This window comes from Pteropus medius, unplaced genomic scaffold (assembly GCF_902729225.1).
Source record: "Pteropus medius unplaced genomic scaffold, Ma_sr-lr_union100, whole genome shotgun sequence".
Taxonomy (NCBI): Eukaryota; Metazoa; Chordata; class Mammalia; order Chiroptera; family Pteropodidae; genus Pteropus; species Pteropus medius.
In genome coordinates this window covers 968,855-989,836 of record NW_024342648.1, presented here as the reverse complement: position 1 = coordinate 989,836, position 20,982 = coordinate 968,855, and the positions used below count along the sequence as shown (strand labels likewise).

At 54.8% G+C, this 20,982-nt stretch overlaps 1 protein-coding gene and 1 pseudogene across 3 annotated transcripts; one reads left to right on the top strand and one right to left on the bottom strand.

Moving 5' to 3' along the window:
• Positions 1 to 2,394: 2,394 nt before the first annotated feature.
• Positions 2,395 to 20,934, bottom strand: IKBKG (inhibitor of nuclear factor kappa B kinase regulatory subunit gamma). 3 transcript variants are annotated; one of them, XM_039867012.1, is made up of 10 exons: positions 20,549 to 20,934; positions 17,010 to 17,211; positions 12,931 to 13,142; positions 12,026 to 12,141; positions 9,274 to 9,426; positions 8,601 to 8,697; positions 7,376 to 7,519; positions 6,956 to 7,098; positions 6,683 to 6,744; positions 2,395 to 6,464 (listed from the first exon to the last, which is right to left on the bottom strand). In XM_039867012.1, exons 2-10 carry the CDS (start codon positions 17,194 to 17,196, stop codon positions 6,322 to 6,324), a joined length of 1,257 nt encoding a protein of 418 aa, XP_039722946.1. In that variant the 5' UTR covers positions 17,197 to 17,211; positions 20,549 to 20,934; the 3' UTR covers positions 2,395 to 6,321. The 3 variants fall into 3 exon arrangements, with proteins under 3 accessions (XP_039722946.1, XP_039722947.1, XP_039722945.1); XM_039867013.1 differs by having other exon boundaries at positions 8,622 to 8,697; positions 12,026 to 12,144; positions 20,549 to 20,932; XM_039867011.1 differs by having other exon boundaries at positions 12,026 to 12,144; positions 20,549 to 20,924.
• Positions 17,402 to 17,520, top strand: LOC120605949 (uncharacterized; annotated as a pseudogene).
• Positions 20,935 to 20,982: the final 48 nt, after the last annotated feature.

Sequence of the window (20,982 nt, the reverse complement as noted above, 5' to 3'; positions counted from 1 at the left end):
GTGTCTGCGTGTTGGGCAGAGGCTCCTCTGCTGCACTGCGGCTGTGTGACTGTTGTAAATTTAAGGGGAGATGCAGGGGGGTCTCACTCTGCCCCTGCGGACGCCACTCTCTCTGACCATATTTTCACCGCGTGTACGGAGCTCGCCGATTTGGCTGTTCTCGTCCGTCGTAGCTGTTACAGTCCCCGTTGTGTACCCGAGGAAACAGCACAGAGAAACGTGAGGAGATGTGTGTGCGGCCTCGGAACGCAGTAGCAGAGTCTGGAATAGATTAAACAGTGGACTAGCTGTGTGCTTATCCACGTCTATCTGATTTTGTTAGAATAGGTTCTGCATGAGTTTTGGTCAAAGCTTTATCTTTACACGAATCGATCTGTGCGAAGCGTCTCCTTGAGAGGACCCCACACACTGTACAAAATGAAACTTGGTTATTTGTGCTTCGTGGTTCTCAGGGCTCAGCGCCTGCCTGACGAACACATTATATACAGAACACAAAAGGACCAGGTGACTTGAAACGTGCATTTTTACCATTAAAACTGATGGGAAGCCACCTGGTGTATTTCGTGACATCAGAGTCACACAGTACCTTGCTCAATGCCACTGTGTCCATCGATTTCACAATAGTGCGTCGGGGACTAAATTTGAGGCAATGCCATCCAGGTACGTTGTGAAAGGTTTAGATATTTGTGAAGGAAAAGCATTTCATAAAAGAAGAACAAAGATTTATGGAATGTTTACGAAGTACTGTTTCGGCGCATCCTCAAAGTTCTTTGTGGGGAAGGGAGGAATTGGCTGGTACAAATAAAGATGTGCGCCGAGTAACAGCGAAGTAAAGCGGGCGCGACTTCCCGCCGCCGTCGCTACTGGAATTACGCAGACGGCGTGGGCTTGGCGTTCTCTTATTTGATGGTCAGGTAAGGCCACAAGCGGGGGCTCAGGAGAGGCCCAGGCAAAGAAAAACTTGGTTCTTACCCAGTTTCTAGAGAGACAGAGTCAGTGCCCTGCATGTCAAGAGGGAGTCACGTGGGGGGAGTGGGCTCCGCCACGCCAGTGGGGAGCAGAGAGGAACCAACACGCTAGGCAAGCGCCGTCAGGGCGGGGTACGCAAGGGGAGGCGCAAGGGCCTTTAGCTGGTGTGTTTGGACGTTACCAGAAAGGAAAGAGAAGGCGAGGGTAGGAAGGAGAACTAGTGTCAGGGCCCCACCTGTCCCACCGCCACACCTGGTTGCCTCCATGAGGTGCGCACGTGCTGTTTGTGGGATGTGGAGGCAGCGGGAAAGGTGAGGTTTTAAATTTCCGATCCCCCATTGTTGGTATTTTCCATTTCCCTCTTCTATTTTATAACCCATGTACGGTTTGTCCTCGGCCCCATTTCAGCTGATTGTGATTCTTTTACCTGATGAGGTGACCTAAGCCTTCATTGTTGTCGGGGCTGAGCCCTTCCTGGTCCTATCCATGAGGGGTGGCTGCCGTATACCCCTAATTTTTTCCACTATATATAGCAGTACTAGCAGGCGCCCTCCAAATTCTCTGGGCCTCAGAAATAGTTTCCTCTGACTCCAGTTACGTCGCAGAAATTCTCTCCTGATGATCAGCGTCCATCCCCCCAGCCCTCATGGTGACTCTGCTTTCGCTTGTTGGTTGGATAGCACAGGGATCCCCAGAGGCTTAGGTGTAAGTCTCATCCCTTCTTCGGAGCTTTTGTGTGGGAGGCTGTGACGGTGACTTCGGCTTTAGTGTGTCCACGGGTGGTTTTGCTAACACAACCCCGGTGGTAGGATGGGCCGGTACAGGAAAGGCGTGTATTCCAGAGGGTAACTTGCTACCCGCTGCGGAATGGGAAGGAAGCTGACTGCCACCCCCAGGGCAGGTCATCCAGCCCAGCTGATTCCTGGAAGCCTCCTCTATGGTGGATGCTCACAAGGGGTGCGCATTTCCTCCCCGTGGGACCCATTCCTGTAAGTCCATTCCTACACCCCTTCCCTAGCCTGCCTTGCGATCAATTCTCCAGTCTTGGTCCTTCCCAGTCCTGACCATCTGAACAAACTATCGTATACTCATTAACCAGAGTATTTATCTCCCTCCTTCGAGGCAAAATGAAACAGATACACTTCAAGCTTTGCCCAGAGAATTACGAAAACTTGTTGAATGTGGCTTAAGTGGTTCTGGGAGGGGAATTTACAGCTTTGAAGGCTTAAATAAGCAAACAGTGAGAAAAAAGGAATGAGCTAAGACTCCAAGTGTATGCATTATAAAAAGAGCTGAATAAAGCCAGAAAAACTAGATGGAAATGGAAAGATGAGAATTCAGAAAATGAATATAGAAATAAAGGAACATTTTTAAAAAGGATTTCCAAGACATCTTTCAAAAGAGAAAAAAAAAAACTAGGCAAACTTCCGGAAAGATCAATTTTTAAAAGTTAAGACATGATGCATAGAAATGTTAGGAGTGAAAAATACATAATACAGGTATAGCAAAGATTTTTTTTTTAAATAATAAGATAAATTCATTGCAGTAAACGTGAAGTGATCAACTGCATATTGTGCTAGAACAATATAACTTACTCAAGAAGTAAAAAACCAGAGTACAACTAAATAAGGAATTTGAATCAGTGGTTTAAAATCTCCCCTTACGCGCACGGAGTACATTCAGTCTAAGCAAAGTTCCCAAGCATTCGAAGAGCAGATATTCCTAATATTATACAAACTTTTATAAAGAGCAAAATTGTGAATGCCCTCACAATCCACTTAATAAGGCATCATATCATTTCATCCATAAATACTGCAGTTCAACCTCTAAGAGGACATTTTTCTTTTGTAAAGAACATCGACAATACCATTTTCCCACCCAAATGGTAGCAGGGCGTGCGCCTGCAGCTTTGACTTTTTTATTGGGGTCACGCTTTATACGTAATTTCGTCTGCTGGCTTTGTCACAGCAACATGCTGCAGAGCGTGTTCCCTGTGACGAGATGCTCACGATGCTGGCAGCGCAGGCACACGCTGTCCAGAAGCGTAGCGTCTTCACCACGACCTGTGCGGCTGCAAAGAACGATACAGCGAGGGCCTCCACAGTGCCAACGTCACTGTGTCCCGATTGTCTCTTACAGTTAAAAGTGCTGAGGAGGAATCCTAAGTGCTTGTTCTGTCCCGCCAAATCGGTCCACACAAGCGGGGTGGCATCGCAGGTCTGTCCCCTGCACCTTGTCGGCAAGGCACCAAAAGTCTTCATTTGCTGCAATTTGAAATCACTTTTTGTTTCGGTTACGTCTGTGCTGTTTTAGTCACTCATGAAGAAGAAGTGCTTTCTTGTGCTCATTTTACTGGCCGTGTGGATTTCTCTTGAGCATCGAGCAGCAGGTAACAGAGGGGGCGCGTGTGTCGGCGACAGGGAACAAAACCGGTTCCGCCGAGATGCACTTCTAGCTGTCTATCTCTACCTCTCAAATCCAGGGTTGCAAAAATCGAGGGGACGGAGCTAATAAGACAGGCGGGGTGTACTCCCCCCACAGGAGGAAATCTAGCTACCTGTTCTGGAAGCCCAAGCTAAGTAAAGCCAGAAAGGAAAAAAGCAGAACCCCTCACTTCCGGACAAATGGCCTGGTTTAAAATCCTTATGTCAAATGCAGCTGGCCCTACAGAACGGAAGAGGGAGAAGGGAAAGCTCGAAAGAGCAGCGGTTCCCAGCTACTGCCCGGTCCTATGCCCAGACTGTGGCTCAGGTGTTCTGCAGCCCAGGCAGGGACGTCTGTAAAGTTCCCAGCTGCTGCTGCTGCTGCTGCTGCGTGACCCGCGGGCATGCCACCGCCAGAGCCTGGGAAAAGTTCCCCAGGAAGAGAATGTCCACCTCTCTCACCGCTCCTGGGTCTCACCTTCCTTTCAACCCCCTTTCAGAAAAGGCAGCTGGTCAGAGAAGGTCTCCTACGTGCCTTTGTTCACCCTCTTAGGAGCACAAAGCCCATCCCCACTCAGCAAGCGGCCACCACCCAGGACGCAGGTGGCATAACAGCTCTATCTATCCCACCGCAGCCTACCCCCTTCCCGCGCCCACGTCCGCTAGCCCCAGCAGCGGTGTCCAGCTGGAGACGAGATATCCTAAGGGACAGCTGTCCCCACAATCTGCAAGGGCCTACCCCACACCCAACTCCACCTTTCCTAGCCACAGGCCATCATCACCCTGGGGAACGTGCCCTCCAACGGAGCTGCAGGTCCCGGAGACACCTGCCTGCAACTGCACCAGTCCCAATCTGAGGACTCCATCCACAGTGGATGGAATGGTGGCCTCAAAAGGTATGCTGATCCCCAGAACTTGTGGATGTGACCTTATCTGGAAAAAGGGTCTCTGTGGGTGTGATGAAGGCAAAGATCTCGAGATGAGATCATCCAGGCTGGCGCAGGTGAGTCCTAAATCCAATGACTGGTGTCCTTATAGAGACAGAAGACAAGGTAAGATGAAGAGAGGAGGCCATGTAACCATGGAGGCAGAGAGTGGAGTGACATGTTTACCAGCCGAGGAACACAAATGGCCGCCACAGAAGCTGGAAAGAGGCACGGACTCTCCCTCGGAGCCTCCAGAAGGTACCGACCCTGCCCACGGCTGCACTGTTGGCCTTCCGAGCTGTGAAAATATGAATTCTCGGTATTTTAAACCACCAGGTTTGTGGTACTTTGTGACAGCAGCCATGGGAAACTAATACAGCCCCCAATAACCAAAAGTGCTCCGAGAAAAACTGCAGAATCCCCATTGAAATGCAGCACCCATGGGTAAAGCACCCAAATGTGCCTTTACCTCTTCCCCAAGTACCATCTGCGATTAGACGCCTGGGCTTCAGGAAATGGGAAAGTTGCTCCCACCCCCACGGATGCCAAGAAACCCCCCAGTCCAGGCTTGTTTGCAGAATGGGCTGCTGGCTGCCTTCCAGCACTAGACTTAAATCCTACTTGTAGTCAGCCCTCTGTCAAGTAGCGGAAAACCCTGTGACAAAGCCCAGAGATGGATTCACAACATCCCATTCCTGCCCAGGGGAGCTTGGGGGAGGGCAGGGGCGAGGGCCGGGGCACCAAGGAGTAAATGATGCGTATTCTTCCTCTACTTCCAACATCCTTTTTTTAACAACACCGCATGGTTCATGCTTATGGCTTTGACATCCTAGGAAATATTCAGAACCTTGCAAAACAGCAATGTTTACAAGGTCGTCTGGTGTTCGTAAGTTGCCAATCACTACCAAGTGGCTTCCATTCGCAAGGCTGGGAGCATCTGGGGCTGGCGCAGGGAAGAGCATCAGCAAACTTCTGGAATGTGATGGAACATGGCCACCACCATTCGCGCTGGGCGGCACGCCCTCAGGGAAGACAGGAGCATGCGCAGTGCAGGGAAAAGCAAGTGTACCTGTGCGAAGCATCGCCCCGTCAAGCCACGAGGCCACGAGGTGGCCGCAACAACTCCAAAGCAGGGCAGTGGAGGAAAGGTGGGGACATGCGCCCACACAAAGAAAACAAACTTTACGTCCAAAACATGCCAGTACAAAGTCACCGTAGGAAAAGATCACCCCAACTTCCATCACGCCATAAAAGCTGATCCCACTAATGACCAAAGCGCTCTTACAAACCGAGGAATAAAACACTAACGGCCCAAGAGAAAGATGGGCGAGAAATCCAAACAAGCCGCTCACGCCAGAACTGAGAATTGCACGCCTGGCGGATGGCGACGCCCACGGGTTGGACACCCCTCACCAGGGGCAAGGCAGGAACCAACACAGGGCACTGCGGGCCTCGTTGGCAGATGCTCAGTGCTGCTGCGTCTAAGAATCGGACCCAGACGCACACGTGATCGACGCACGTGGAGTTTCGCTGTGGCGTCACGACAATCAAAAGATGGGCAGCGACCCCCAAGCCGTGGTGCGGCCTCCCTGTGGAACAGCACAGCCTGCAAGCACGCCGACGCCGGGTGTGGGGGAGCTGGGCCAGGGGGTGAGGGGGGGGCCTCCTGTCTCATCTCGGGCCGGGAAGCAGCTCTCTCTGAGAGCCCCGGGCTTGACTGTTGACTTCCCCAGTGGAGGTAGAAGAAGAGGGGCCCCCGACGCAAGTGAGCCAAGCGGACAGAATGAACAAAAGAGCGGAGCGTCGGGCCAGGCTGGGACCCCGGGTACCCTAGAAGAGGCAAACCGGCAGACGGGGGAGCTGAAGCATAAGGCCCTACGGCTAGCTCTTGGGGCTCAAAGAAGGAGCCTGCTCTTTGTCACCTAGCCCATCATTCAGGACTAGGCAGATGGGAGGGAAAAGCATAGATTGCACTGTCCTGGGCCGGTCATCAGCAGGCGACCCTACTCGATGCACTCCATGACGTGTATCTGCAGGGTGTCCATATCAGGAGCCTGATACTGGCACTTGGGGCAACAGAAGTCAGGCGGCTCCTCGGGGGGGCTTCTCCTCTGGCTGGGCAGGACCAGGTGAGAGGAGTGGTGAGCTGAGAAAAGAAGACAGGTACCGGTTATGGCACAGACGGCAGGGAGCGGAGGGGACACAAAGTACCGAGACGCCATGGACCGTCAGGTCCAACAACCAGGGTCATCGCCATCAGCTCCTTGCCTTTAGCCCCGCCCCTGAGGTGGGAGGTACTGATGAGAGGGGGCGACGGATGCCAGCGCCTTGCCCTCCCTGCCCCTCCTCCTGCAGCTCACTCACCTGGGGCAGGGGCCAAGGGGGGCTGGGAGACCTCTACATGCCGCTTCCTCATATCTTCAATCCTTTGAGGAGAGAAACCGTCCGATCAACATATGTGAGCCAAGCTCCGGGGGGGCGTATGAAGCTGATAGAAGGACAGGGTGGCAGGAGGGGAGACGGGGGCCCAGCTCACCCCACCCTGAGAAGACAGAAGCACTCAGTCTCCTGCACTCACCACTGGAAGCCCCCAACACCCAGCCCCCCTCCACATAGAATGCACACTCCAAGACCCACCTGGCCGACTCCTGACAGCTGGCCTTCAACCTGCTATACTCCCGCTGCAGCTGCTCCAGCTGTTCCTGCAGGAGCTCCTTCTTCTCGGCCAACTTCTCCCGGGCCTGCCTCTCGGCCTGGAAGTCTGCCTTGTAGATATCCGCCTGGCGAAGCCGAGAAAGATGGATGTGCCCGCCACCCGTCGGCCACTCATTGGACATTCCGTGCCGGGCACCAGGAGGCAAGACAGAGCTCACTCCTGCCCTCCCAGAGCCCATGGCGCAGAGTCACCCCAAGTGCACTGAGAGGTCAAGGAACAGTATGAGGGGCTCAAAGAACTTCCGAGAAGCCACTGCAAAATAACGCCAAAGACATAACAGGTCTAGCGCCAGTGGGCCTGGTCTGCTCGGCCACACGCAGGCCACAGAGGAGAGCCCTCACCTGGGCCTTCAGCACCGGCACGGTCTCCATCACAATCTTGTGCTGCTCGGCCTCTTCCTTCAGCTTGTCGATCACTTCCTGTTTGGCCACCAGGGCCTCCTCGGCCTGCTGCAGCTGCTGCTTGAGCTCTTCCAGCTGCGTTCCCTAGGGACAGGCAAGGGGGTCGCTGACGAAGCCCAAGCTGGCCCAGGGTAGCGGTCATGCCTCCCCGAGCCTGGCCGCTGCTTCCGGCAAGAAGAACCAAGAGGAAGCGAAGATCAGCCCCAGCTGGCCCGCGGTGGGGTGATGCCAATCACAAGGTGTCAATGCATGCAAGGCACAGGAAAGGTGGAGGCTGGAGAAGACCTCTGAGGTCACCTGGCACAATGTCCCACCCAGGCTGACATTCCCGTCCCAAAACCCCCAGCTGGACAGCCCTCCTGCAACCCTTCAAAGGACAGGGGCCACACTTCCTCCTGAGGCTGCCTGTTCCACGCTGAGCTGGCCTTCTACACTAACAGTCCACCATGGGCCCGCTAAGCCGAGACTTTGGTCTTTCCACTCTATCTGGTCAAAGGTCTGCTGGTCCGTCACAGACACCTCACACACAGACACGCACACAGACGCACACACTCGGACACGTGCACACAGACATTACAAACACATGTTCGCGCGCGCACACACGCACGCGCGCACACATACACCACCAGGCCTTTCGTCCAGAGATCAAAGGGCCACAGTTTTGTAATTAACTCTTCCTGCGTAACCCGCTTTCAGGCTTTCTCCCTGAAAGTCTCCTCTGGGTACCGTCATGTGTGACAACATCCTTCTTAAAACACGATCGCTAGAAACTGAACCCGCTACAGGTCTGATGAGGACAAACTACAAGAGGACTCCTGGCTGCCTTCAACACTGGGATGGAAACAGCCCGGAGCCAAACTTGGTGATGGCTGGCAGGAGGACCCAGCCCATGGAGGGGGCATCGGAGGCCCACCCCAGTCTACCATAGGAAGCAGGCAGCACAGCCCGAGTGTCCCCAGGTCCCCATGGCCTGCCCTGAACCATCACACTGTGGTCTTGACAAAACTTTACGACGAGCCAAGTAGCCCTCCCCAAAACTCTGTCAAATCTTAAGGTAGGGCCTTGAGTTCCAATATCCCCGAATTTAGGACAGCAAGCCCCACGGGAGACGGACCAGGGCCAGGTCAGTCGTAGGCAGTCCCAGGGACATCCCCAACATACTCACTCGGTTTCGCTCACTGCTCACCATGCTGCTCTTCATGTGGTTGTCATACTCTTGGAAGAGCTGGTGATAGGCCACCTGCAGCTGGGCCAGCTTCCGCCTAAGAAAAAGGAACTTTTGCTGGAAATGCCATCTTATCCTGGGTCAGCCACAGCTTTTCCCGCATCCAACTCCACTCACTTCCTTCCTGTCACGTCCACACACCCGAATGGGACTTTGAGGGTACATATGTGCCTTAAAGACCGTCGGCTCTGAGGCACACTTGGCTAAGCAGTTAATCTCGTTTTCCTTAAAACTAACATTTTTTTAAAGTATGAAAAGAAATGTTTATAAAGAAAACGCAACTGTCTCGCACTCTTCGAAAGAGTCGACTTCGTGCAGAACCTAGAAAGGCAAGCCTGTTCTCAACTAAAGGAGATTCAAAAGCCATGCCAGTGAAAGGGATGCCGGATGCTGGACCGGATGCTGTTAACGCGTGGGCCCAACGGTGGCATCTCAATGTGGGCTGGAGAACGGAGAATGTGATCGTATCAAAAAATGGATCATTCGAGTGTGATAATGGTAAGGGACCGAACCTGGCCCTGAGCCACGGCCAGTCCCTGGAAGGGCTCCCTGAAGAAAGCAAGCCGCCGACGCCCTCTGGGCTCCGTCCCTCCCGTGTTGGGCACCCACTCACTTCTCCTCCGAGGCGGCCTGGCGCTCCATGCGCAGGGCTGCGTCCATGCTTTGGTTCTGCATGCGCAGCTGGTCCACCTGCACGCTGTGCTGCTGCTGCAGGGCCTCGCGCTCGCTCTCCAGCTGCCGGGCCTGCTCGCTGGCCGCCCGGGCCCTGGCACGAGGGGAAGGGGGAGGTCACGGCAGGGCCACATGAGAAGGCAGGCCCCGGGCCAGTAATAGGGAGCTGGGGACTGTGACAAGAGCGCAGCGCTCAAATGGGAGGGGCGGGCACTACAGGACACGGGATAGTTCTGAACATCCGGGCCCCAACACGCATTAACGCCAAGGAGAGTTGGGAGGCACCTGTGCCGTAGCTAGAGCCAGGGATAACCGCAAGGCGCCAGGTTAGGGGTGATGCGTTGGTGGCAACGCAAGGGTCCCGCAGACGACCAAGTGCCAGGAGACCTGGGACTCCAGCTCAGGCTGATGACACCCGTCACAGAAGCCCCTTCGAAGGTGAAGGAAGTGATTCCAGAAAGGGACGCGCTGCTGGGACCGGGGGGGAGGGAAGCCCCCGGGAACCGCCCGTTGGGTTCCGACAGGTGGGTGCTGGGGAGCCGGCTAAAGCGGTCTCAGTGGAGGGGGTGGGAGAGACCGGCGGGAGAGGAAGTGAAGTCAGCCAGCAAGGATAAGCCCTTCTAGAAGGTGGGGGAGTAAGGTGAGAAATGGGGTGAGGCAGCTGGAGGGGAAGGCGGGGTCAGTATGCTCAGGTAACTCGTTGTCTCCTACTCGCTGTTCTAGAAGCTGGCGAGGAGGTGGCCGGCCCACTTCAATGTCTCATCTAGACTCCCAAACGTCCACGCCTGTAAGGGGAGCCTCCCGTCGGCCTGCCTGGGAGACAGCAATGGCCCTGGCAGGTGGCAGGGAATTCCTCGTTCGCTCTACGCTCCCACTGTAATGGCTTATCTCCTCTCCCCAGATCCCCGCGACGCCCCCAATCTTCTGATCCAGGCCCAATATCACCCCACGGCCCCAGTCTGCCATCTGCACGGTCCTATGTCCACACAGCTCCCTAAATCTCCAGTTTCAAATTCCAGCCATGTCATCCCGCTGTCCCAAAGGTTCCCACAGTCTCCACTGCAAGGGTGACAGTGGGTATTTCTGGGTGGGTGGGGGGTTCCTGGGGTGTCTTCACTGGTTTGTTTCTCCACACATGTCCAGCTATATCGAACACACACTTCCATCTATAATCAGACAAAAGTTAGGTGCTGTCATCATCGCCAGACCGAACTGCTGCCTGCCAGGAGCCCAAGAACGAGGGGGAGGGCCATTCCAACGCTGACAGGCCAGGGGCCCAGAGGGCGGCCACATGTATGAAGTTTGAAGCTGTTTAAATGGCTACACGGAACGATCTGAGAAGCAGGCGAGGCTTTGTGCCCTGAACTGTCCAGCTCGGCATTTGTACACTTGACCGCACAGGGTGGGGACAGGAAAAGAGCTGCCCAAGAGCCTTCGGTCACCAGAGGAAACGCCCCTGCAGGGTACGTCACTGACCCAAGTCGGCTGCAAACTGCACTGACAGCGGAATGTCTCCAGCAGCTTCTTTTATGTGCACAGAAAAAGATAGGCAGGAAAGACACCACGTCCTAAAAACAACACATGTGGTTTTAGAAACACGGCGGTACAGAAGAATATACAGGGAAAACGCCAGAGTGTGACGAGCCAAAGGCAACGAGGCTCAGCCTTCTGATGCTGGTCCTCGCAGTGTGACCTCTAGGTGGAAGGGCACTCACGCCGTCTCCCATGTCGCTTGGATAACTGGAGGGGAAAACTCCCGCCTGCTCCTCCAGCCTCCTTCAGGAAGGCGACCCTGACATCGCCCACGGCACCCTGATCACCTGCACTGGGAGAGCTGGGGCCACCGCTGTCAACTGGAACTGTCTTTTTGGAGGGTAACAGCGGGGCAGCAAGGGAACCTCAGAGACATCCATGCCCTTTGACCCAATGACCCCACCTATGGGAACTCCCCCTTTGCAGACAAGAGTGACTGACAAGCCTGAGGTGGCCAGTTCCAGAAGGGCCACTTGCAAGGTTGGCCCTCGGGTGGCATCTGGTCAGTGGGCTGGTGCAAGTCCCCTATGACATGACATTTTCCCTACTGATAAAGGCGGTCCCTGAGGAGCACCTGCTTTCCTCTGGGAGTCGGGAAATGTGGTGTGTGCACGGCACAGAGGCCCACGTGACCAGCCCCGAATACCACCCGGGGTGCTGGGTCTCAAGTGGGCTCCCTGGGTCGGCAGTGATGCATTTTTCACTGCTGAAGAGGGGAGAGTGCTCGGCGGACCCCTCCTGTGAGGGAGGGCGGGAGCCTAAGGCCTGGGGTTCTCCACCCCTGCTCTGTGTCCTGTCTTTGCGGTCCTGGCGTGTGCCCTTTCCCTGTGATAAACCTCAGCCGTGAGGGCACTGGGAGCGAGCGCTTCCACAGACCCGCGGTGGATCGTGGGTGTGCTCTTGCCACTGACAAATGCCCCCCAAAGAAATGATCCGAACTCCAGAAAAAGGTCCGAGAGCCCAGAAGTGCTGCTGTGACCCAGGTCCCGGACGCCTGGTCCGCCTCTCCTCAAGCACCTGCTCCGATGCCCCGTGCGCTCACAACCCATGTCCTCCAGTCCATCCTGCCACAGAGGAACCTCTGGAGGCTCCAAAACGTCCTCATTCTTCTCAAGTACCCCGACAGTGGCCTCCGGGGCGGGCTTTTCCTCCCCACTCACCTGCCCTCCAAAGCCTGCCGCTCCTTGGTGGCAGCTTCCAGGCGACTCTGGCTCTCCTGGAGCTCCCCCAGCAACGATGTCACCTGGGCTTTCACCGAGGCCTTGTCCTCGGCCATCTGCTGCATGAAGGAAAAACCACTTCTTGTCAGCAATGCTTTCTTACAAGCTGCCCACCCCTGCTGGCCCCAAACCCCGGGACGGCCTGCAAGAGCTGCGATGTGTCACCCTGAGGGCTTCTCTCCTACCCCTGAGACTCTGACTCATCTCACCTCTCACCTCCAGAAGATTCCTGACCTCAGCAAGGCAACTGAGGCAGTGGAAAGGGATCAGGTCCCACGATCCCATACTCGCAAGCCCCTCGTCTCTGCAGATGGGGCACGAGTCCCAGGGACACTGGAGCACAGAGGGGCCTCAAGTCTCTCGAGGCTGATGACCAGGCCACGAGGGCTGAGCCCTGCAGGAATCTCTCGGCCTCTCTGAGACTCAGTGCCAAGGGACGTGAGACACAAAGGCAGTGACAAAAGTACATGCTCCGTTCCACGGGCCCCAGGCCACCAGAAGGTGACATGGACTGACACTGTTTCCAGAAGACCTCTACCAACGACAAAATTCAAGAGCTGTCCAAACTCCCCACTGGTTGGTCTCTCTCATCAAACCGAATGGAGCCAGGTCCCCCATGACCTCAGGCTGCTCCAGCCCAGGGCTGAGACTGAGTCCTCCGCAGCCCCAACCCCTCCATAGTAACCGCCACTCCTGAGGGTGCTCTTGGGGACCCCGAGCACTGCTTCTCTCTGGAAACACTGGCATCGCTGTGGGTTTCCAGGACGCACCTGGCTGTGGACAGGTGGCCAGCGGCCCGAGCCAGCGCCTCCTGGGAAAGGGCCTTCCCTGCCCCCACTGGCTACCTGCTGGCACCTCTTCAGGTGCTCCACCTCCTGCAGGGCCTGCTCCCTCTGCTCCCTCAGGTCGAGCTTCTCCACACTCAGTCTCTCCACCAGTTTCCTGGCCTCCTGGAACTTCTGCATGAGGAACTGCTTCTCCTCCCTCTGGTTGCCTTGGAAACGCTGCAGCTCCTCACAGCACTCCCGCAGCATCTGGTTGCTCTGGTGAATGGCATCTGGCAGCAGAGGAGAGAGCAGCGGGGAGGTGAGCCCCGGTGGCCAGCGTGCCAGCCAGCCCCTCCTGGGGTCCGTCACGGTGCCCTCCAGTCACTACCAGGTGACCTCTCACACAGAGAGGTGACTTTAAAACACTGACTTTTATTTCATGAAACACTTTCAAACTCAATGACGCTACTGATACGTCCCTAAATATCTCCAACAAAATACCGAACGCAACAGCTTCACTTAAAAGTGTTTGCCAAATGTCACTCTCTTTGTGAGTGACTCTGGAACTCATCATGCCCGCCCTGGAGAACTGGGTCACTGTCTTTAGGATCGAGAGGTCCTAACCGACCTGCAGACTCAGGGGACGGCCACCAGGGCAAACATCTTTGTGGCATTGCTGGCTGCGGCCTAGGAGGGCCGGAAGGCTTGGACTGGACCAGTTACTCGCCTCTCTGAGACTTGCTGTCCTCATCTGCACAGGGACAATAGTGCCCATCTCACAGGATGAGGAGGGTTAGATTAAAAAGCAGACAAAGAACCCAGGTGCACAGCACAAGTTCAAGAAACAGCCGGTCCTGCTCTCCCCGGGCTGAAGGATGAGCGTCTGCAAATGCCAGGCAGTCAGCAGAGGCCGAGGAAAGGAGAGCCACATACCCCAAGGCAGCAGAAGACTGTCGGGGGTGACGAAACCGATCAGTGACACACAGAGGTTCTAGCAACTACAGAGCTGTATGAGATAGGGGTAGGCAGGAGCTTCATGTCACCCTCTGGTCAATGCCCTTGACTAGCTAACTAGTTCCTACTGATGGAACATTCGCTGGAATCGCAGTGGCTTCTAACCTACCTTCTGTACTGTCCTGTTCTCATGTGACTTCTCCCCTGCAAGGAAGCGACACTGGGCTCAAAGCCCTCCTGCCTCAGGCACACTGTTCCCCCACCAACCTCCACCTGTCGCAATCCTGCTGAGCCTCGCCCAAGGCTCAGCTCGTATAGGATTTCCTTTTTTATTGAGGTAAAATTTCCATAACATCGAATGCATCATTTTAACTATTATAAAGTACAGTTGACCCTTGACTGACATGGATTCGAACTGCTTGGGGCCACTTATACATGGATTTTTTTTCCAATAAATATACAGTGGGTCCTGAGTATCCACGGGTTTTGCACCATAGATTCAACCAACCTCAGACCGAAAAAGGTATTTTTGACCCACGGCTGGGAATCCGCAGCTGCAGAGGCCAACTGCATGTGTTGTTCTACGCCACTGTATATAAGGGACTTGAGTATCCTCGAATTTTGGCATGGGAGTGGGGAGGGGTCCTGGCCCCAATCCGCCATGGATAACGAGGGACACCTAGAGTTAAGTTTTGGTGAGTCAGGTTATACGCAGATTTTCAAAAGCGCGGGGAGGTCGGTGCCTGTGACCCCTCTGCGGTTCAAGGGTCAACTGTACACATTCGGTGGCTTTTAGTGGATTCGTAAAGCTGTGCGCCCATCCTCTCTATCTAGTTCCAGAATATTTCCATCGCTCCCAAAAAGAACCTCATATAGTCCCTTCCTGGCCGTTCCCTCCACACTGGCCCCAGCCCCTGGCACCTACTCATCTGTTTCTCTCTGTGGACTCACCTCCCCTGGACATGTCACATAAATGGACTCCTACACTAGATACATGTGACTTCTTCCCTAAAGTTCCCCTTAAACATTTCAAAGTCTATGTCCTCCCTCCTGCACCCTCCTCCACAGGCACAGTCCTGAGCATCGAGGGGGCAGACACCTATGACTCCGGGGGTCTGGCCCAGGGCCTGACACATACTGCCTGTTTAGCAGAAATCTGTGAAGCCAACCCACCGCACAAGCGAGGGACAGGTAGTGCAGGTGGAGGCCATGTGGCCTCGAGGCCTCTACCTGCCACGGAGCCTGAGCTCCCGGGGGGTGGGGAGTTAGGGGTGCCATGGTCCCTGCCCTGATGACCTGCCACACCCTTACCTCAGAGTCCCCTTGCCAGAGTGCTCTCCTGGGTACAAGCAGAGGCCACACACATAGCTGTGGAGGATGTGGTATCTCCCTACCCACCCCCAACCTGGCTGCCAGCTCCATATGGCCCCAACACAGCAAGCCAGGTGACAGCCTCTGGGGACATTGCTGGTGGTCATAACTGGAGGGGTGCTGTTGACATCTAGCGGACAGAGGCCAAAGATGATGCTCAGTAGCCTGCAGTGCCCAGGATGGCCCCTGACGTCTGGGCACTGGGGTGGAGGACTCTGCCCTAAAGGCAGGCAGGTATTGGTGGCTCTCTGTGCTCAAAGCAGGGCTGTCTCCAAAGCAATCCAGGCCTCCAGGAGACAGAACAGCCCCTCGGTGGCAAGGAGACTGCACTAGACCCCTTCCATCCTGGAAGGGAAGGCAATTCACCTTGACAGGAAGAAAAGACACATTTCAGGTACGGTTTTGGCCCCTGACTGCAGGCCCTCAGCTAGCACCTCTCTGAGGCTTACAGAGCATGTGGCTTATCAGCACAGGGCCCCACGTAACATCCTGTCACACCGGGGAACACATTATCCAGCAAAGGAGGTTGGGGAGTGACCCCATGGCTGTAGCCTCCACTGGTTGTGTCACATGCCAACCCACCGGTCCACCAGGACAGTAGATAGCTGATTAAAAACAACTGAGACACTGGCTTGGGGGAAATTTCTGCAAAGATCAGGCACCGTCCTCCAGGATATACAGTACACGGGGACTGTGACCTTCACAAACCCTAAATTCCCAATAGGAACCAAGGGATGAAGCAAATGGGGGTGTGTGCCCCATCATCCCCGTGACCCACCTGAGGAGTCCGTGCCGCCCCTCACTGCAGCTCTGGGCTCGGCAGTCTAGAAGGTCCCCACGGCAGATACATAAGAGTCTCACTGACTCAGAAGCTAGGGGTGCCACCTGGGCACCTGGAGGCTACTCATAGGTACCAAAGAAGCAGAAAGTAGGCCAGATGTGGAGCCCCAGGGCATGATCAGGGGAGGGCATTGTCACACGGGGGCGGGGGGAGGTAGGCAGGAATGTGCCGCATCCAAGGACACCCGTGCCATCTGAGGGGCACAGCACAATGGCCACTGGGACCTGGAGAAGCTGCCCTTGATACAGGTGAGGGCGTGGAGGGTGGGGGCTGGAATGGGGACGGGGATGGGATGGCAGGGAAAGAACTTGACCCCCGGACACTTGCTGGGGGCTGCTGGAGGACAGCCTTCAGCTGGGGTCTCTTCACAGAGCTGCCTGGCCCCGGGGTCAGGAGCCAAGGACCCCTCCCTTTTCCAAAGCAGCTCTCAGGTCACACCCCTTCCTGGGAGGCCTCTTCCTGGGAGACCCCCTCCGCCACGCCTCTTCCCAGGGAAGGCCTCGCCCCTTCCTGGGAGGCCCCTTCCTGCCAAGGAGACCCCTGCCACGCCCCTTCCCAGGGTAGCCTGCGCTTGACTCATCAGTGTGGGGACAGGAAGGCCTGGCCGTGTTGCCCAGCTTGGGACAACTCAGAAGGGTCCTGCCAGGCCCAGAGCGCCCTGTAGGGTCGACCTGCACTGCAGCCCAGCGTCCCCTCTGCCCACCCCGCTTCTTCCCTGTCCTTCCTTTCCTTCCCCTTCCCCGGTGCTGGTCCCCAGAGTGCTCTGGATCGGCCCCCTGCACATGAATCTCAGCCTCGCAACATGAATCCGGGGAACCCCATCTGAAACAAACAGGGAGGGTAGCTGAGCGTGAATCACTAGCTGGCTCTCAGGTGCATGCCCACCTCCGGACCCAGTAAACAAAGAGGCGCAGGTGAGTAGAATAAGCCTTCTCCCCAGCAGGGCTGAGTCCCCTGACATTTTATTCCTCACACCCGTGGTCCTCCTCACCTCGGAGCTCTTGATTCTCCTCCAGACAGCGCTGGAAGGTCTCAGGAGCGCCCTGCTCCGAAGGCAGGTGGAGCATGGCCGGCTTCCCCAGAGAAGGCTCTTCACCCAGCATGTCCTGGTCCCCAGCCGGGCCACCACTGGGCTGCACCATCTCACACGGCTGACTCTTCCAGGGGGGCCTGCTCATCCAACAAGTCAAGGTCTGGAAGAGAAAGGCCACAGAGGCGTCACACGAGACCCGTACTCTCTGCAGGACAAGGAATGAAGCCTGTGCAGTCCTGGGGCCACACGCGATGCAGAACACCAAACACGATGTCAAGTGTAAGAGGATGACAAAATGGGCTTTCTGGCCGAAGAGGTGATACCTACTCCCATTCCAAAGAGAGGTACAGGTCTACTGCCATGCTACCGTGAACAAGCCCGATCCCGTCTGATCTTGGAAGCTAAGCAGGGTCGGGCCTGCTTAGTACTTGGATGGGAGACCACCTAGGAAGACCAGGTGCTGTAGGCATCAAAAAAAAAAGAGAGGTACAGGCCCACATGTGGGGCTTGGAACGTCCGGGTTCACCGGTTATAAACTCTGCCTAGCGCCTCTCTCCAGGCTGGAAGCCGAAGGTGAGAATTTCACCAAAGAGGGGCAGTTAGAGAGTTATTTTTGGAGGGAGGTGTCCGTGCGCTGGGAATCCTACCACATACACACGTCTCCAGGCAGGAGTGGAAGGTTTCGGCCTCTCACCCAGTGTTCACGTCCTGCCTCCCAGAACCTGTGAACATGATCTTATTTGGACAAAGGTCTTTGTAGATGTAATTAAGTGCAAGGTCTTTAAAGGAGACCACTCTGAGTTGCGGGAGGGCCCTAAAGCCAATGACAGGTGTCTCTATAAGAGATAGAAGAGAAGACACAAACAGAGAAGCCATGTGAAGGTGGAGGCAGAGACTAGAGTGATGTGGCCACAAGCCAAGGGACACCTGGAGCCACCAGGAGCTGGAAGAGGCAGGAAGGACCCTCCCCTAGAGCCTCTGGAGGGAGCGCGGCCCTGCTGACACTTGGTTTCATACTTCTGGCCTTCAGAGCCCTGAGAGAATAACTTTCTGTTGTTTTAAGCCACCCAGCTTGTGGTCATGTCTTACAGCAGCCTGAGGAGATTAATACACCTAGTAAGAGGGGCTTCGAGGAGACCAATCAGGACCTGTTGAGTGTCCCCTGGAACTGAAAGGCCAGAGGGGACATCTAGTATCTGATGTGTCCCCAGGAATCTGAAAGTGGGAGCTGGGCTCACGGCCTAAGACAGCGGGGCAGAGACACGGGCTGAGCTGTTCCCATTCTTCTGTGAACTAGAGTAGAGGTGGGCCACATGGGGTAGCACCAGCCTGGAGCCCTTCCACATCCTGCCTAAGGAGACCAGCTACCTGGAGTAGGAGGCCAATCTCATTACAAGTTTCCAGGACCGGGCTGAGGGAGGCTTTAACACCGGATGCACTTGGACGTTTGACTATCACACTGAACACCGCACTAACCCATCAGCAGTATCTGACCAACCACAGATCCCTCCCTAAGCTTCCAGAACAGCCAACTCTCCTGGTTTTCCTCCTACCTCACTGGCCGCTCTTGCTCAGTCTTTCACTAACTCTTCATCAACCCGCCCCCCATATTGTGGTGCCCCGGGGCTCTGCTCTGGGATCTCGACTCCTCTAAATGAAGTCAGCCCAGTACTAACTCCACCCAGCCTTATGGCTTCAAGCTCCACCTGAATGGGGACGATGCCCCAAATTAGACCTCTTTCCTGAACTCCACTCACACGTCGAACTCAACACCTCTACTCAGAATCTCCTCGTCCTCTCCAAACTAATCTCTCTGAATCTGCACTCCTGACAGCCCCAGAGCCAGTTGCCCACAGCCTTCCTTACTGTCAATTGATGGCAAATCCATCCTTCAATTATCGGGACAAATACCTTGGATCCTTCTCCACTCCTCTCTGTCTGTCACAGCTCACACCCAATCCGTCAGGAAATTCTATCAAAATGTATCCCAGAATCTATTTGATGACACTAAGCAATTAACGTTAACTATTTTAGACATCATAGTGGTATTTGTGGTTATGTTTTTCCCAAAGTCCTTCCTTAGAGATGCATACTGGAATATTTACAGATGGTGTCAAAAATTCACTTCGAAATGATGGGGGAACTCCTAGGTATATACCCAAAAGAAATGAAAACACATGTCTACACGAATGCTCACAGCTGTGTTACTCATAACAGTCAGAGTGGAAACAACCCAGTCCATCGACAGATGAATAAACAAAATCTAGTACGCTCGCATGCTACGACATGGATGAATCTTGCCAACATTATACTAAAAAGAAACAGCTCACAAAAGGCCACATATTGTATGATTCGATTTATACTCAATGTCCAAAATAGACAACTATATAGAGACAGAAAGAGTACTGGATGCTTAGAAGTAGAGGAGATGGGGTGATGGGAGTGATAGCTAAAGAATATAACGTTTCTTTTCGGAGCGATAAACAGTTCTGGAATTAGTGGTTATGGTTGTACAACTGTGAATAGACTGAAAACCAGTGAATTTCAAATTTCGAATGGGTGACTCGTGTGGTAGGTGAATTATATCTTAATAAAGCTGTTATTAAAAATAATAATAACGGGAGAGGGTTGTAAAGAATATGTTAAAATTAGCCACAGATTGATAACTGTTGAAGCTGAGGTGGATACATGGGATTTACTGTTCTTCCTACTTTTGTACATCTTTGAAAGTGCTCATAATAAAATGCTCAAAGCACCATCGTCTCTCGTTTGGATTATCGCAATAACCTCCTAACAGGTCACCCTGTCCTTACCCTTGCCCCCCCCAGTCTGTTCTCCTCACCTCGACCAGAATGATCAGCCTACACGGTAATCGCGATCACGTCTACCCTCTAATCAGATGCCAACCATTACTCCTCACTGCCCTCCGTGTAAAAGCCAAAGTGCCTACAGCGGCCCTACTAGACCCTGCACTATCTGATCCCCCACTGCTTCCTCTCCAAGGGCCTCACTCACTCTGCTCCAGCTATAATGGCCTCCTTGCTGCTCTTAGAACATGACAGGCTGGCCCATTCATCCTCGAGTCACAACTGGTATGAGGTCGGGTGGACATCAACCGTTTTGAAAAGTGAGCAATCGGAGGCATATGAGGTAAGCTACTTAGCTGCCACACTCTATTTGAGATCTTTTTAAAGAATTTAACTACCTCAAATGCAATCAAGTTTGATGAACAGAAAATGTCTCCGAACTAGAGTCATCCACGAACTAGGGGTGTGGTCAGACTCCGCGCTAGCGGAGGAGGGACAGGCGGAAACAGTCCCGCTCGCCGCCAAAGTAACCTGGGTTCTGCATCGGCCCGCCTGGGCCAGTGCGCTAGAAACGGGTGGCAGAAACGGACCGGGGCCCAAAAGGAGGGGGAAGCCTGGTCGTCCAGGGGACTCTAGGAGGCGGCGGAACGCCCACCGATGGTACCCTGTCTTTGGGGGAGAAGACCACACCTGTCAGCAGAATCGGTCCGACGTGAGAAGGGCGGGAGCAGTGGGCCGCGAGCGCTCCTCGAGCCCCGTCGCGCCGAGAAAGTCCGGGTTCCGCGGTCGCCCTTCCCTTCTCCCCCTGCCAAAATTCCCACTTCCGGCTTCCGTTGTCGTAGCTGTGGGATCCGGAAGTAAAATACACAAGCCCCGCCCCCGCCGAGGAGGCTGTAAAGAGGTTCAAGGGGGAATCCCAAAGGGAAGTCTGAGCCCGCCAGCCTCGGCCGGCCTGCAGGATGCTCCCCAGTGATATGTGCACCACCCGCTACTTTTCGGCGTAAACCCACACTCCCCCTTGTCTCTCCGGCGGCGGCGCTCGGTCGCCCCACCCCCGCCAGGGGAGGATCCACGAGGAAGCTGTCAAATAGGGCTGGCTTGACCCGAGTGGGCTACGGGTCCGG

What these genes read in the sequence shown, in the direction of transcription:
- IKBKG (XM_039867011.1), bottom strand. Translation starts at nt 17,196, where the DNA reads ATGAGCAGGCCCCCCTGGAAGAGTCAGCCGTGTGAGATGGTGCAGCCC. An exon ending in ACCTGAAGAGGTGCCAGCAG is followed by an intron (nt 12,145 to 12,930) that starts GTAGCCAGTGGG and finishes TCCTTCATGCAG; the next exon opens with CAGATGGCCGAGGACAAGGC. An exon ending in TGAGCAGTGAGCGAAACCGA is followed by an intron (nt 7,520 to 8,600) that starts GTGAGTATGTTG and finishes GCCTGTCCCTAG; the next exon opens with GGAACGCAGCTGGAAGAGCT.